A 17,284-nucleotide genomic window follows, 5' to 3' on the forward strand; every position below is an offset into this window, starting at 1 on the left:
AAAAGCAAGTTAAAACAGGAAAAATTTCTACAATTGCAATCACTCGAGTATTACACCAATCGTTTCTCATCATTGCAATTCTCATTTCTTGTACGGATAATTACATCTTGTATGTATCCTCGAGGGAGATCGTTTTCACGCGTAAAATTTCACAAATTCGAAACTGAGAACCGTCACATAAGCGCAGAGGCGCGCGCTCCTCGGACGGCGAACAAGAAAGAGCGGCCCCTCGGGAGAGGATGTTTCGCGGCGTGAAAGCGATGCCATTCCATCGGAAGAAATAGATCGAGCCACGGGAAACGGATCAACTCGTTAGCGATCAACGAATCTCGTCCGGCCTATGATTGCTTTCTCATTCTTCGGCCGCTGGTCGCTACCGTTTGACTCGACGATTTACGAATACCACTTTCTCCGTTTGAACGACGCGTTCAATCTGGCGTCGACGATTTCGAAGAACGGAAAATTTGTTTATGTCATTCTGTCTTTGCAATTCTTTGGGATCAATAGAGATTAAAAGAAGTTTTATCTTAATGTTAGGTCTGAGCATGTTAAAGTAAGTCTAATAACATGATATGAGAGAATGAAATAATGTTATTTTATAGATTGTATTTAATGGAAAATATTATATAAATTTATATGATTTAAAGATGTTTGTAAATAATTTTCTTAATATGACATAATCTTTTTCATATACAATATAATATAACATAAAGAATTTGCTTAGATACAAAATGATAAAAAATCGTGATTTTTAGGTTATGTCGTTGTTGCACGAACGTGTCTATATCTGTCAATTGTTCCAAAGCTGGCTTTTCAAGTTATATTTCAACGATTGAATGATGATAATAATAAATAATAATACATGCATACACCTTAACTTCAAATTTATTACAGTTTTATTATGCGTACAAATTGAGCAATTGTTTTCAACGATTGTCTCTCTTGTGTATACCGTATAAAAAATTCTTTCGTTAACAATCTACGCATCTAAATAAAATAAGTATTGATATCTCTGTAACACTAATTTCAAATTTATAACAAAATTAACAGATTCAATACGAGAAGGAGAAGAAGTTAATTTCCTGCCGATAACACACAGTATAACCTGACACTCGTTCGTAACATTACATATCAATATCACATTATCCACAACAATGTTCATCGTGAACGTATAATCATTTCCATTCCTATCTTTCGTCCGAACGAATAATATAAATCAAGGTTTTATAGATCCTGCAAGTTTTTAGAATTACATCCACGAGGTATAGAAACTTGGCTGAACCGAGGCAGAAGAATGGTCGCCAAGGTGAAAGGCTGAGGAAGTTGAGCTCCAATTAAATTGTATCTCCTTTAAGAAGGCCGCTGCCGTTACGGATAATCCGCGTGCCGCTTGTTCAAGGCAGGCCGCGAGCGAGTGCTCGCGGGTACGCCGCGCGGAGGAGGAACAAGCTTATGAAGCAGCGCCAGTTTTTGCCCCATCCTCCACGTTATAGGACTAATTTATTAACTACCCGGCTCGAGCATCACGGAACTGTTCCCCGTCGGCAGCGTTCGGCCTTCGTACAAGAAATGGCGCGCAATCTTCCTTCCAATCTTTGTGAAACGCAGCCCCATTTGATTCGCCCGGTTTCATCGCGCCACTTTCTTGTCGGAGTCTAAGAATCGTCCCAAGGGTTTCAAAAGCTGATTTCACGGTGATTTCATGGGGGATTTTAATCGATTGAGCGGTGTACGCATATGGAAGTGATGCTGAGTTATAGCAAGACGGAGCCAATGACGCTTTGGAACTTGAGGAATTCTGCTGGTGGTCTTGAATGGTTTGGTGTAATGAGATATTTCCTTTTTGCGCAGGAAAGTTTCGAACGTCCGGGGAATTGATTCCTTTTAGGATGAGGTGCTCGAGAGAAGATCGATAGATTTTTGAAATCGTAGTTCTAATAGTTCTTAATTATTTTAATTGACGTTATTCGATACAAGATTAGTAGTAACTTTCATTATTTGATGATATTTTAAAAGTTGTTTCAAATAGATTGTGATATTCATATATTGTATAAATAAATAATATTATAAATATATCATGTGAATTTTGGCCAAAATATATAAATACTTATGTATGCTTTCTTTTAAATCTTTCATATTACTCAATTCAACTTCGTGGAAATTAATTTAATTAATTAATCCATCAAAATAAATAATAGTTTTTGAAATATACTAATCATGATTCTCATAACATTCTTTTCCTTAGCTAATTATAACAAAATAATACAATTTAACAATAATTAAATATTTTACAAATAAGAGGAAAGTAAATTTATTTATAATTTTTAAATAAAGATAATATATCTAAAAAAATTTTGTATTATATATATATATATATATATATATATATATGGAGGAAGAATAAAAAAAAGGAAGAATAAAAAGTGATTTATTATATATTTCGAAATATTTTGTAGAATATTATGTAGAAAAAAGGATTTAAGATTTTAAATTAATAAAATAAGTCACAAGTCGACTTAGTTTTAGATGGATTTTTTTTCCCTTTTTCTAAAGTTATTTTTTAAAATTGTTAATTCCATTTGCCGCGAGATTTTCAATTCTCTTTCACTTTTAAATTATTATCGAACAAAATCGTAAATCCAAGGAAGAATGAAGCGAAGCAATCGGAAACAAGCGCATCTTCCGCAACCCAGTCCCATACGATGACAAGCCTAAGTATCTTATCTACCATCTACCATCTAATCTAGGGAGGGAAACTTGTGCGTAGTTCAGCGTTTCACATTGGCAAGGACTGTCTACGCTTGTTACTAGTCATTCCCCCCACCACGTATTCAACCGGCTATTAGAAATTGGTCGCAGTTTTTGCACGCAAATTCAACCGCTTTAACCGTTGTACGCATGGTCGCTTACGTAAATAATAAAACAAAATCCTCCCCAGATGTGTTTTCTCGCTTTCCTATTCATTATGTAAAAGCGCGGCACGTTCGGAAAATAACACTTGGTTCATTTATCTTCGACCTCTCCTCTGTACCCGATTCCTCTTTCGCTAGCGCGGATGCAGGAAAAGGAGAAAGACTTTCTCGGACCCAAGAGATTGAATCTTCCACGAACAATGAGTCGCTGTGATATGCGTAAACGATGTCAGCTTAGATACCGCTTGCTATTCGCAAAGAAGAGTAAAAAGTAAAAAGGTAAGGACAGATATTGATTTTCTTTGATAGTTGGAAACTAGTCACTCGATAACGATTCGTCGAGTTAGGTTAGGAATGAAAAAATTAGTGAGCTGTAATGTGGATTGTGATGGGAAATCATAGCATTTATTGTATTATTCAATTGGATTAATTATTATATGGATTCATTCTTATCGTTCAAATCGATATCATTTGTATAAAATAAGCAGATTATATAATATTTATACATTACCATATATAAATTTTGATAATCTTGAATACATTTCTCATATGAATAAAACATTCTTTTATCCATCTCGTTTAAGACAGGTCTCTCTTTTTAAATATTAACAAAACATTTAAAAAGAAATATTGAAGAATATTTAGTATGTAAATTTGAAATGCAATAGTGGAACATTTGAGTATTTGTAATAAGTGCATTTGTAAAAAGTGGAATATCTGTAAAGTATTGATTTTTTTATTCGTACCTGTTTTACATTTCATATGTTGAAAATGTGTAAATGTTAGAATGCATGAAGCTTGTTTAAGTATTTGTAAGTATACTTTGTTATTAAGTGCACTTGGAAAAAGTAGAATATGAGTAAAGTATTTTTTATTTATATCTGTTTCACATTTTTATTGTATATATATCACTTAATATGTAAATGTTATGTTATGTCATATATACCGTATATTTCCACTGTACTATCATACGTTATTATTCCTTTAATTTCTCAAATGTCAAATTTTTTTCAATTGAAGATTTGATTGAAACTTATTCTCAAATATCTCTCAATAATGCTTCATTTATTCCAAGATCATTATATATTATTCCACAGAAAGAATTATTCAAACTTCTCCATATATTTCCTAAGTATATTTTCAACCCAAGATAATCTTTCTGTTATTTTCTATTAAACAATAAACTTTTCACTCTATATTGTCATAAGATTTTGCATATTTAAAAGAAATATCCAAACTTTTTTTATATATACACATTTTCAATCCAAAACAATCTTTCAAATATCTTCCATTTAATAAATTTCATCCATTCCAAGATTATTTCATTCTATATATTTCAAAGAAAGTTATCAAGTTTCTCTTATGCAGAACATTTCCTAACACTTTCAATCCAAAACAATTTCAAATATTTCCCATAACATATTTCACCTACTTTAAGATTATTTCACAACCATTACCACAAAATGTTCCAAGGAAACATCATTCAAGCTTATCTTGACCTGCACATTTTCTAACCTCATTTTCAATCTAAAACAAATATCTTCCATTTGACAAGCTTCACCTATTTTAAGGTTATTTCATAGTTATTACCATAAAATTCTGAACATTCCAAAGAAACAGTTATCCAAGCTTCTCTTATACAGTACATTTTCCAAGTACCATCAAGGAAGCATCTAGGAACAACAAAACGGTAACCGTCTCGAAAGCGAGGACGCCTCGTCTCATTGTCTCTCGCATAGAGATCGGTCCTCGTTTGATAGCCAGCAAGTAGGTAGCTAGGTAACCAGTCGTGTAAATAACCGATTGGTCGCGGGTTAAGTATCTGGTAACAGCGGATACTGTCTCCGTGGTATCGATATATCATCCGATCGAGCCTCGAGAGCATATTGTCGATTTCGCATAAGTTTCTTTTCCTTGAAATCTCCCATTAATAGCATGAGGCGCGAATCGCATGTGCGTTGAATCTTTTGAAACGTTAAAATTCCACAATCTAAAGTTCGTGTTCCCCACGACAAATGATCATACTCGATAAAAAGATTTCTCTTTGGCGGAATTTTAGTAGGTTTCGCTCAATGATATTTTCTCCGTAATGAAACCATATTGGAGGAGGTCGAATTGATAAATACTCGTGAGATTTTTTTTCTTCTTTGGACGAGTTTGAATAATGATGCTGTTAAGTATTAAGAATACAATTTATTTTATTAGTTACTAAAATTATTATTATAATTATATTCCAATTCCAATAATAATAATATTTTATTATTATTATAAAAAATTATTGAAAAATTGAACAAAATGAAAATTAAATATCGATAACAAGATAACAAAGAAAAATAAATTGTATTAAAATTCTTTCATAAATTTATCTTAAAATTAACAAGTATTTAATTATCAATTACTTTTTTTTAATATTCCAATCATTATTCTTATCTTATCATCATTCATACTTTCGAAAATTGGTATCAGTATCTTTCCATCCATATCACGATATATCGATATCAGAGGATCGCGGAAATAACCTTAATTTAATCGAGCACAAATAATAGAATCGCGTTGGGTGGCTCTTCGATCGAGATGATCGGAAGAAACTGACTGATCGCAACGCGTGGGTCGATATTTCTGCTCCCGGCATAGATCTTTTAGATGCAATAATGAAGATAGTTACAGTTCTACATATACAGGGTGTTCGACTATAGCTGTTTCAAAATTCCAAAAAAAATTCTTCATGTCTAATATAAGACAAAAATCAAGAATAAAAAAATTGTATTTTTCTCAGCTTTGTATTTTTTCTTATCAAAAATCGATGAAAATATCCGAACTTTTCTAAAACAACTGAAATAGCATAAAAAACAATGATCAAAAATGTCAATAATTAAATTTCCAATATTTTATCCTTAATCTTTATTTTATTTTTATTTAAAAAATCAAAGTCACGATAAATTTTTATTGCTAAGCATTCCATATATCCAAATTTAAGGGATAATTTAGAAATTAAAATGGATAAAAAAAATTAATAAGTGTACAAACGTATAAACATATACATTGAGGTTTAACTTTTAACATTAAAAATACTTTCAATTATTTGAAAAATAACCTTCAACTCTTAAATCATCCCTTAAATTTTCTATCTAATCCAAACACCCTGTACACGTGTGTCGCCGGTTTACAGGAGGAATCTGGAATCTGGAAGCTGGCTAAGACTATCGCAGTTCCAAGACGAAACACACAGCCTTCAATCATTGTCAATCAGTTCGGACGAGGCACCGTTACAGTGTCTTCGATGCTCTCATCGCGTTGTTCCGCGCTATCTGGCTACACCTTCTGTTATTCCTTCACTATACGGTCCCGTTTTCCACCGGCTTTGTCATCAGTCTATACGCACCCTTCGCCTGTGTGTGGTCATCTACGTGGGCCCTGGCCACCTGGCACACAGTCTGTTGATCAAATCACCTACCTGAGCAGTTCGATGACGATAGTGGAATGGATAGTTTTGTAATTTGAAAGATCTTGTTCAAAGGATGTTAGGCATTGGAGTAAGGAAAGATTTTGAGGGAATATTTAGAAGAAGATTATAAATAAATTATTTAAAATAATGAATGATTATAAGTCGTTTATATTTCAAATATAAAATCTATCGTGCAATTCTAATGATTTTAGTTATTATATATTTAGATATTAGTTATTAATATATTTAATAACGAAATGTCTGTAAGCTGAATGATTAGAGGATTCGGATAATTAAGTAAGCATACTAAATTTTGAAATTTCTTTTTTTTTTTTACTATGATATATTATCTTTAAATCACGCTAAATATTTAATTAATTAATCATACTATATTTTATAAATAAAACAGATTCAATTTTTAAAAAAAATTTTAAAAGCATCAAAATATATCAAGTTTTCTAAATAATCATATTACGATGCATAAATATCAAACTTTTATTTAAAAAAAAAGAAAAAAAGTTCGAAGAATAAAGGATAATGAACAAATTGTGGTGACGATGTAGATGACTTTTTTACGTGCTGTTGCACTTGTTTGAATTGGTTTCTTTTCCTCAACTAACTCGCTTATATCACGATTTGTTCGCTATGCTCTTACCCTTAAAGCGCTTTCACATTATCCGGTTTTCGTTATCTGATTGAAACTGAATCAATTATCTAACGTATCGAATTAATGTTCGTTTTTCATATTGTTACGTGCAATTGAATGGCATCAAAAATATATATAGTAAATAAATCGATATACATAGAATAATAATTCATTTTCGATTAATCGGATAATATAAAAAATATAAAATAATTATTATTAAACAAATAATACATTTGCAATTCGTTCGAGAAAGTAAAAAACAAACTTTGGATCCTAAAAAATAATAAGGTCTAAACTGATAGATCACAGATCCAAGAGAAAATGCGATCAACACTCGACTCGATATTCGAAGGGCAGGAATTCGCGTGGGCGGGTCGAGCTCGCGCAGATAATCCCGCACAGGTGTAAGGGAAACCCTGCGATATTTATTTCTCTTCGTATCGCAACAACATCGAGTTGCAAGCACCGAGACGCTTATCGAAGTTACTTGGAAGATTGCGAAAGGAACGACGAAGGAGGATCGATCCGATTCAATCATCCACTCATTCTTGGTTCTTCCTCTGTTCTCATCTTCGATGTATTATCTACTTCGTTGTAACAGTGAAACAGCATCGAGAAATATGCTACACGTTTTACTCTAAGATAATGCTTTTCTTTTATAATCAAATTTTGGTGTGATTTTTTTAATTTTATGAATTTTGAATTTTTCGAAGATCGTGTTATATAAATGTTTAAACTTTTATACGTCTAACTTGAGCATCTTAATTATTTATAAAATAAAAATCGATGGCATTGCGATACGTAAAAAATTTTTCTCAAATATTTTCGAGGTATGAAATATAAATTGTTTTTAACTAAATGAAAAATTATTAATAAAGAAGAATTAAATATTTCGAATTTCTCAAAATCATATATTTTCGAGGTATGAAATATAAATTGTTTTTAACTAAATGAAAAATTATTAATAAAGAAGAATTAAATATTTCGAATTCTTAAATAACCATAAGCAATAATTTTAAAACATTCAAAACATCAAATATTACGAACCTATGTAACGTGTATATGTATACACACATACATACATACATACATAAATCGATCTTCCTCTCCGCTTCCTCCAATTTCCCGAAACAAAACGAAAATCCTGGACCCCGTTAAGACACTAGAAGACCACGAAAGGATATTTACGATCGTGTTTCTCGACTCTGAACGTCTAGGGCGAGTCCCTAGACCCGTTCGTTGGGCGTCCTTTTCCGTATACGGTACGAAACGACTCGTTACTTGGCGAGAAATTATTGCTATTACAGTCGAGCCACACACGCGTAACCTTGCCGTTATCGGTTCTATTTGATACAGCGATTGTATATACGTCGCGTACGGTGGTCGACGAAGGTTAAGGGGCATCCAAATTAAGTATTTGAAATATATTTAAATTGAGATGAAAAACGAACTAAAGTCGAGATAAAGTGAAAAGTTTTTAAAGATTGCACTTAATTGCATTTAAATTCATCATATACGTCAGAAGAATGACAGCAGAAAATTAATATGTGCATTTATGAATTAGATTCGAAATATCTCAATTAAAATTCTGAAATGTGAAAATATAAAACAATCTTTAATTGAAATTATAATAATCAAAGTTACAAGGTGGATAGTCGAGTCTCGTATTTAATGTTTATTATTGATAATTGTATTTATATTTATTCTATTACATTCTTATTTGGATCCATGGAATGCTCTTTGAACGAATAAAATCTGGATTTTGAATAAACAATTGATAAATGATAGCATATTAACACATTTATACAACTTCAATATCGTGTAATATTTTTAGTCATTTCGTTAATTGTTTTTGAATTGTTTTTGAATGATACTTATCGAAAAAATTCAAAAATTTAGCAGAATAAATCAATCAAACACTGAATTGACGTCCATTGAATCCATCGTTTGTACGATTGTTTCTTTTGACATTATCATCATAATCCAAGAACGAGTTGAAGAAAATACAAGGAAAAATTAAACAAAACAAAATCAAAAAAAAAGAAGATCATTTGAATGATATTATGCATATAATATATGAAAGTTTACTTTAAAATAAAGAAATCTATGTTTTATAATGATCCATATATATTGTAAATTAAAGATCGCGGATCACGTCGATTAAAAGAGGATGAGAAGAGAAAAAAGAGAGATAGAAAATTGGTTTAATTGGATACAAGCCTACGAGCAACTCCGTCGAATTACTTGTCCGCTGGATAATTCACTCGACCCAAACATTCGACAACCTTTCAAGCCGATCGTTTAACGAACGATAATTCCTGTTTCATCCCGTGCTGTACATCGTGCAGGAAGTTATTGATCGAAAGGATGCTGGCAAATTGCGTTGATATATCGCTTAGGTAGTACAGCTTTTCTTCCCCGTCGGATCAGAGATTCCTGTTTGCTCGTCGGTGTTGGGCGCGGGGATAATTCTTGTGGGGAGAGTTATTGCCGGGGTTGCAAGAAGTATTAGATTTCTGGATATCGCGAAGAAGAATGGTTGGAAAAGGGTAGCGGTGATGGATAAGAGAAGATGAAGTCGTGAATTGTTCAGATACGTCCAACGATCGCTTCAAGATTTTCTCGTCCGTTAAATATTTTTCCTCTTTCGTGTCATATTTTTTTTTCCTTTTTATTCTTTGCTTATAATTTATTCGAATGTTTCCATAAGAAGATAGAAAATCAATATTCCTTTCGATTAGATCGAATCTTCCTCTCCGTTGTGAAATTTAAAATGTACGATCCATTAAATATTCAGAGATACATACAAAATTATCAAGATATAAATACTATAAACTTAAGGTAAAATTAAATATTCAGAGATACACACAAAATTATAAAGATATAAATACTACAAACTTAAAGTAAAATTAAATATTCAGATATACACACAAAATTATAAAGATATAAATATTACAAACTTAAAGTAAAATTAAATATTCAGAGATACATACAAAATTATAAAGATATAAATATTAAAAATTTAAGGTAAAATTAAATATTCAGAGATACACACAAAATTATAAAGATATAAATACTACAAATTTAAGATAAAATAATAAGATAAAAATAAACCTAAATTTTCTTCATCAAATACGATATTGTCTAATATAATTATATATGTTACAACAATTGCAATTTCTCATCAAAAACTATTTATTTTACCTTTTCATTTTATTTCAATATATTTATCCTAACATTTCCCAATGAAAAGCCAAGGTTTAATCTAATCTCAAAAGGCAGTCAAAAACTCAATGAAAAGATCCTAAGCCTTTAACAACGAAAAGTTGTTAAAATTCGAACGAAAGGTCGAATCTTAAAAGGCGAATTTAATCGCGAGAGGACGAAAATGGCGGCAACGAGGAAGCTCCGAATCTACTTAGAGGAATCGGCGGACAAATTTCCAGATCGACAGTTATACCGGATGTGATCGCTAGCCGGACAAAGGCCTTAGCTCGCCTATATTAGGTAGAGCGCGCCGGTTAGCCTCTCTGCCTGCCTACTTTCAGAAATTCTGCGCTAACGAGCGAGCAACAGGCACAGCGCTCCGCTCCGCTTTCCACCGTGGACATCGCTGCCCCATATCTGCCAAATTGTCGTGAGCCACCGCGTCCTTTTCTTTATTGGTCTTCTCTTTAGAATTTATCGAGCGCCGCTCTATTGTGCGCTTTCCATTCCGTTCGCTTAGAAGGAATTTTATTAATTTTCGAAATTTTCTCTTAAGGGATGAGAAGTCATATGTTATCATATTTTTGAATTCGAGTTGTGGATCTCGATTCTCTGTTCATCCCGTAGACTTAGATGACTTTTGTAAATTAGAATTTGAAATTTTTCAAAGTTTCAAAATTTCTTTATTTGCGATCTCGTGCACTCGGTTAGAAGTAAAAGCATTTCATTAGTAAATTGAAGAAATGGATGTGATATTGGATAATAAATTTGATGTAATGAATTAATGTTAATTAATGTTAAATACGTGTACGATAATTTTTATTATCAAATTTTTACGATCAATTTACTTATATTAACACAGTAATAATTAAGATTGTTTGTGAGCACAGAATACTCTGTTAAAATTATCTGCATGAATTATAAATCGTAAAATTTGAATTTGAAAAAGAAACAAGAAGGAATGATTTAATGAAAGTATCATGCTGATTGTATGTCTTTTTGTATGTTGCATTTTAGAATAAGCTTTGGACAGAGATAGCAATCTTATCTATCTTATCAGAAAACGAGTTGTATAATTTGATTATACATATACAAGTGTATATATATAATAGTGAAAATAGAAAAAAGTCTTTATATTTCTATATTGCGTAAAGAAATTGGAACACAATTTTTTAAAAACTATATATCAAAGTCCAATTTAAAAATTATTATTATTATTGTATCATATGTATCTTCTAATCTAAATTTTTCTATACGTCACGAAAATATGTCGAGTTCATCAATTGTATTAAAATTCTATAAGTTTATAAATAATATTAAGAAATTTGTTAACTCGATCAATATTATTTAAAATTATAAATATTTAATGATATCCTTGAATACTCTTTTCCCTCTTTACTTAAATATACAACAAATTAACAATACATTATTTTAAGTAAAAATAAAAATTTCCATGCCAAAAATGATTGAGAAACACTGCTTTGCACTCACAACAGCAGCAATTACCAAATCTTCGAAACTTTATTCATCACCTCGACCTTCCCCTCCGCGCGGGTGAAAGAGGCATGGTGTCGCGAGATTAGGTTATTTCGTCACGTCCTCCCCCCCGAGCTGCCCCTTTCCAGAGTCGAGTTTTAATTAACGTTTAGGAGCACGATTTCGACGCCTCTGCCAACAACACCCTCTCGAAACACCTCGTGCGACTGGCGTGGCCTGGCCCTCGACGTAAATAAATTAACCCTGAAGAGGACACGTGCCCTTTGACCCTCGAGATCGAAGACAGGCCGGTTACCCGCAACTACAGGGGTTATTAGGGATGATCGACCGACAAGGGTTCCCTTTCTTCCCTATGATAATCCTTACCTCCTCTCTGGGACAATTCTCTCTCGATTGTCTCCTTGTTTGAATGTCTCGAGCATATCTCTATCTCTAATGTTGCAAATATTGCAAGATTTGCGGGATATTGAAAGATTAAGATGGTTGAGTAATTATATTAGTTTTATGAATAACAGATTAATAGTTCGATACTGCAATAAATTAAAATACTTCTATTCGGATGATTTTCAAATATAGGAAAAATTAGAAGAAAATATAGAAGAAAATATATCATTTTGCTCGAGAAATAAAGTAATCTTATTTAAGATTAACTTAACTTTTTGTATACAAATTTTGTTTGAAAAAACTATGTTTTTCTTCTATGAATCGAATTAAATCCTGTTTAAGGAAACGGAAAATTGTATATAGCATACAAAATCTACAAGCTGCAACTGGTAATAAATATACATGGAATTCTTTTAATAAAAGAAAAACTTTGGAATTTCTGTATAACTTTTTAGTAAAGGTTAGATTATAGAAAATTAAAGAACTTTTATTATTTTATAATTGAACAGTTATACACGTTAAGCTCAAGCTCCATTTTTTAAAACATTGATTCTAAAGATTCCAAAGAGGTATCTCATTCACCAAATGAAAGCAACAAAAAGCCATAGAACTGTTCCAAAAATGGAGGATTCCAAATATAAGCTACCCCATTTCCATATGGCTCTTCAACCAATCCGAAACAAAAAGACAATTTCCTCTTTTATCTACGCTTTCATCGCCAATTAAATCGGTCATCGGTTATATAAATAGAAGCTCCTGTCATCCGCAAGTGGGATTTCGCAATTGGCCGCGAAACTGGATCCAGTCCAGCCATACTTGGACTCTCGTCAGCCATCAGACTGATTACTTTAATCGTTTCGCGGAACAATCCGTCCGCAGAGCTCTCTCACCTTTCCTGCTCCATCCGCACGACCAGATCCAGACTCAAGGAAGAAATTAACCCCTAAATCGATAACCCCAAAATTTTTGAGAAAATAAAGTTGTTAATGAACCTTTACCAAGTTTAATAATTTAATTTCATAAATTTAAATCTGATCACCTTGTTCGAATTATTAAATCGTAATTATCAAAAGAGAATTCTTTTATTTCTCTACTTATTATTTTTTAGAATTGTATAACTTTGATTTCTAACTTGTCGAATTATTATATATCATTAATTAATTATTTTAAATATAATCAGAATTTCAATCAGAACTAAAACGCTCAATTATCCTCAAATACCATTTGAAAGCAAGGGAGAAAAGTATTTTACGTATCTTGAAATTATACCTGAAAAACCTTCAAAAGGAGTAGAATTTCATTTCCAAAGAAATTAATCGATAAGAATGGACAGATGTATCTTTATATCTATCGAAGGAGTTATTGTTGTGCACTCACCATCTCAGAGGCGGCCGCCGACTTCACTTCCGCCAAAAGGGTCGCGGCCGGTGACAGATAAGTTTTGAGGAAGTTCTCCAAGTTGCCGTGATAAGCGCACACCAGGATGTCCCGGGCCTGCCTTATCAACAGATTGATAACGCCATCGCCGTAAATCGGGCCGAGCAAGTTCCGGACCAACGATGCGACGTCTCCGCGACCCTGCAACAGAGCGCTCCTTTCACGAGTCTGTTTACCAGGGGAAACGTTATTATGTATACCCGAGTGACGTGGAAGCCTTATCTGAAAACAGGATCGCGAGGATGGGGATGGAGAGGAGAGGCGAAGGTAAACGAAATTAATTTCGAGACAGGTAAAGGACTTATATACGAAACTTACTTGTGTGTTCCTCTTCTTCTAAATATTTATTATTGATATAAATTAAATTAAAATTAAATTAAATTTAATTAAAAATTATATTGCAGAATATCGCAATGGAATATTTAAAATACGTGTCGTCAAATTGTTTCGAGCAATTTTTTGGAAAAATATTTTTAACAGGGGATATTGCACTTTAAAATAAGAAATTTTTGAAATTGAATATGGACGTAAACTGTTCATACACAAGTTCATATATAGAGTGGATTGTGCTATTTAAATACTAAACTAATAAGATTAAATTAATTTCAATATGATGTGATGGGGCAACGTTTATAAATCTTATTTTTCGACGAGTATATTGTAATGGGACGCTATATATATGTGTCAGAGGATCAAAGGAGTATTGGTATATCCTTTGGAACAATTTTTTTAAAATTGGACTTGACTTTTTCTTTTTTGTAAACAGATTAATGTAAAAAAATTACAATTTGTTAAAATATTTAAAAATTCCATCGAAATTGGTTAACGTTGTTTATACAAACAATGCTTGAAGATAATGAAAATCGTGGTTCTTCAGATGTTACTTGTTTTACAAAAATTTATTCGTTAGATTTCATTAGAAAAGATAATCGGTTAACATGTTAAAATTGTGGATCAATGAACTTGTTTCTTCGTTCACACAACCGTCGTCGTTTATTCTATCGTTTATTTATAGTAATTATTAGATTCACTTATAAGTTATATTTCTCATACTGAATATCTCATATAAAAGTTTCATTAAAAAAAATAATACACACATTTGTTAAAATTCAAAGTTGAAGGGATTTCTTTTTTTCTTCGTTCTCACGGCAAGAATTATTATAAGAACATAGAATATATATCGCACGTGTGAGAATATTCATTATTAGATTTAATCAAACGAGAAAAAAATTTCTTAAAAATCATTTATCATAATCATTTTTAAGTAGTAAAACCCATATATTATTCTAAGAAGTTTAATTAATTTCCTTTTATTAATTTTCCGAGAATTTATAAAAAGATATAAAAGAATAATATTTAGAGAAATTAATTAGAGCTGGCGTAAATCAAGAACGAATTGGTGTTAAATCTGCCACGATAAAAAAAAAAATTTGACGTTGGATAACAAGTTTGGTAGCCGATAACTGTGCAACTCCTCCGTTCCTTGCAATTCTCCTTGAATTCAGGCCTAATCCAGGAACACGAAATTAATTTCAGAAAACAATTGATAATTGAATATACAATCCCCATTACCGCTAATGAACGGTATAATGGCTGGCAAAGGTCGAGATAGTTGCATTGTTAATATTCAACACTTATCACGGACGCAGCAGCACAATGCACGCGTTCTTATCTCCTTATTGTAGCCCCGTGATAAATGAACGAATACCAGAGAGATTATTATTACTACCTGGTGGTAGTGTGGGCAACCACAGGCCGAACTAGATTAATTCCACCAGATAGCCGATAATTAATTACATTGTTGCCACTTGTACGAAACTTACTTGTGCGTTCCTCTTCTTCTAAATATTTATATTTATTATTAAGATTGAAGAATATCGCAATGGAATGGGTTTAAAATATGTGTCGTCAAATGTTTCGAGTAATTTTTTGAAAAAATATTTTTAATAAGCTTCATATAGAGAGTGGATTGTGCAATTTAAATCAATATTAAATTAATAAAATTAAATTAATTTCAATATATATAAAAATTAGAATGTATAAAAATAAATGTGAAGTATTATCAAAGATTGTTCTTTTTCTTATCATCTTTGTATATCTTTATACAGTGCTGCTCCCATTAAAATCTTTTTACATTAAAAATAATTTTGCATGCATGTTTTGAAATTAAAACAGCGGATATATAAGATTGAATAAAACTACATTGGATCTGTGAATAAGTAGTCATCATTAAAGAAGATTAAAAGTACATTTCTTCTCCTTAAACGATAAAGCTATTTCAATTTTTGTTTCTTTTCATGAACATTGTTCTCTGAATTTGGCAAAATTCAAAGAATATTCGAAAACATTCTATTCAAGTGTCTCTTTAAAGTGTCCAATATACTCTCCAAAATATTTATAATCCATTTAAAATATAAACACAATTTATAATTAACATTTACATTATTGATTACACTCTAATCAATTTAACATCTTTCTGGGCATGATTATTGCAAATTTAATTATCTAATTATTTAATATTTAAATTAATAAATTTTGTTTATTTATATTATATTAAATTATAATTATTATTTAATAATTAGAAATTTCACCTAAAATCAAAAAATTTAACTTGAACTTGAAAGAACAACAAATAAATGATCAATCAGAAATAAAGGATATCAACAATTGTTTCGTTGAACAATTTTTTACCTCATTCGATATACTTATTTGAAGATTACATTTTCGAGATTTCTGATGTTAAAAAACCCTAATATGCAACACGATGCGGCGTGAATTCTTCGATTACGCAACAACTCGAGTTTCCGCGTTCCCAGAAGCGTTTCAACGTGAACTACGGTTCCGGAAAAGGGAAGCGCTCGAGAGGGACGACAACGACGAGGTAACGGTCCCAAGTCCTCTTCCATATTGTTATGGAATCATGGCTTACGCCATAAGAATCTGTTATCGACGTCGATCTCCCCCAACGGTGAGAACAAACAAGGGGGAATAAATTGAATTTTATGCCAGCACCCGTTCTGGACTTTCAATGAACTCTGGGAACTTGTTTTTCGGAGGGGGAGGGGGAGGAGTGAAGATTAATTCGATGAGCATCGACGCCTTCGTTCCTTCTTGTTTGTCTTCCCCGTCTTTATGGGGTGTATGCAAAGTGTATTGAAATTGGAACTGTTGATACTTCCGGTTAAGTTTGATTCGAATTTTTTTTTTTTTTTTTTCGTTTGTTCTTAATAATTCAATAATTATTAATTCGAACAAAAAAATTGATAGACGTGTATCAAGTCGAGTTGTTTGTTGTGAGTTGTTTTTATTGCTGAATCTTTACTTATAGTTGATTTATTATTAATGTACAATAAATACAGTAAATACAGTGATCACAAAAATATACATAAAATATAATTGTAGAGCAAATTTACCAGTAAACATCATGAAATCAATTTGATTTCGATGTAAGTACTTATCTCATCTGGTTCAATTTTTCTACAGAATATTATATTATCAATAAGGTTGAATTAGTAAGATTAAAGTAAGTTTTAAAAATAATAATATTTACAAAACAAATAAGGATAAACGAGGATTCATCCCTTGTCGTAAAAATTCTAAATTTAATAATTATAATTTCAAATAATACAGTAACAATTTTTTTCATTGTTTTACAGTTCAACTATATCCTTAATTGTCCCCAATAACAGGACTATAATTGAATACAAATCGCACATAATATTTTCAATATTATCATTTATAATATAAGATAAATAA

The 17,284-nt window shown here is 31.6% G+C and overlaps 1 protein-coding gene across 4 annotated transcripts in view; it reads right to left on the reverse strand.

Annotated features, from left to right (window-relative positions):
- LOC122716853 (puratrophin-1-like) overlaps positions 1–17,284 on the reverse strand; it is a 431,619-nt gene that overhangs the window by 327,895 nt on the left and 86,440 nt on the right. For all 4 annotated transcript variants that reach the window (XR_006347106.1, XM_043940302.1, XM_043940303.1 and 1 more), the window contains one exon: positions 13,469–13,669. Coding sequence is in view for 3 of the 4 variants with exons in the window: in XM_043940302.1 (XP_043796237.1) it covers positions 13,469–13,669 (201 nt within the window). In the remaining variant the exon portion in view is untranslated. The remainder of the gene's footprint in view (positions 1–13,468; positions 13,670–17,284) is intronic.

The sequence above is a fragment of the Apis laboriosa genome, unplaced genomic scaffold (genome assembly GCF_014066325.1).
Source record: "Apis laboriosa isolate Shangri-la unplaced genomic scaffold, ASM1406632v1 scaffold49_cov149, whole genome shotgun sequence".
Lineage (NCBI taxonomy): Eukaryota > Metazoa > Arthropoda > Insecta > Hymenoptera > Apidae > Apis > Apis laboriosa.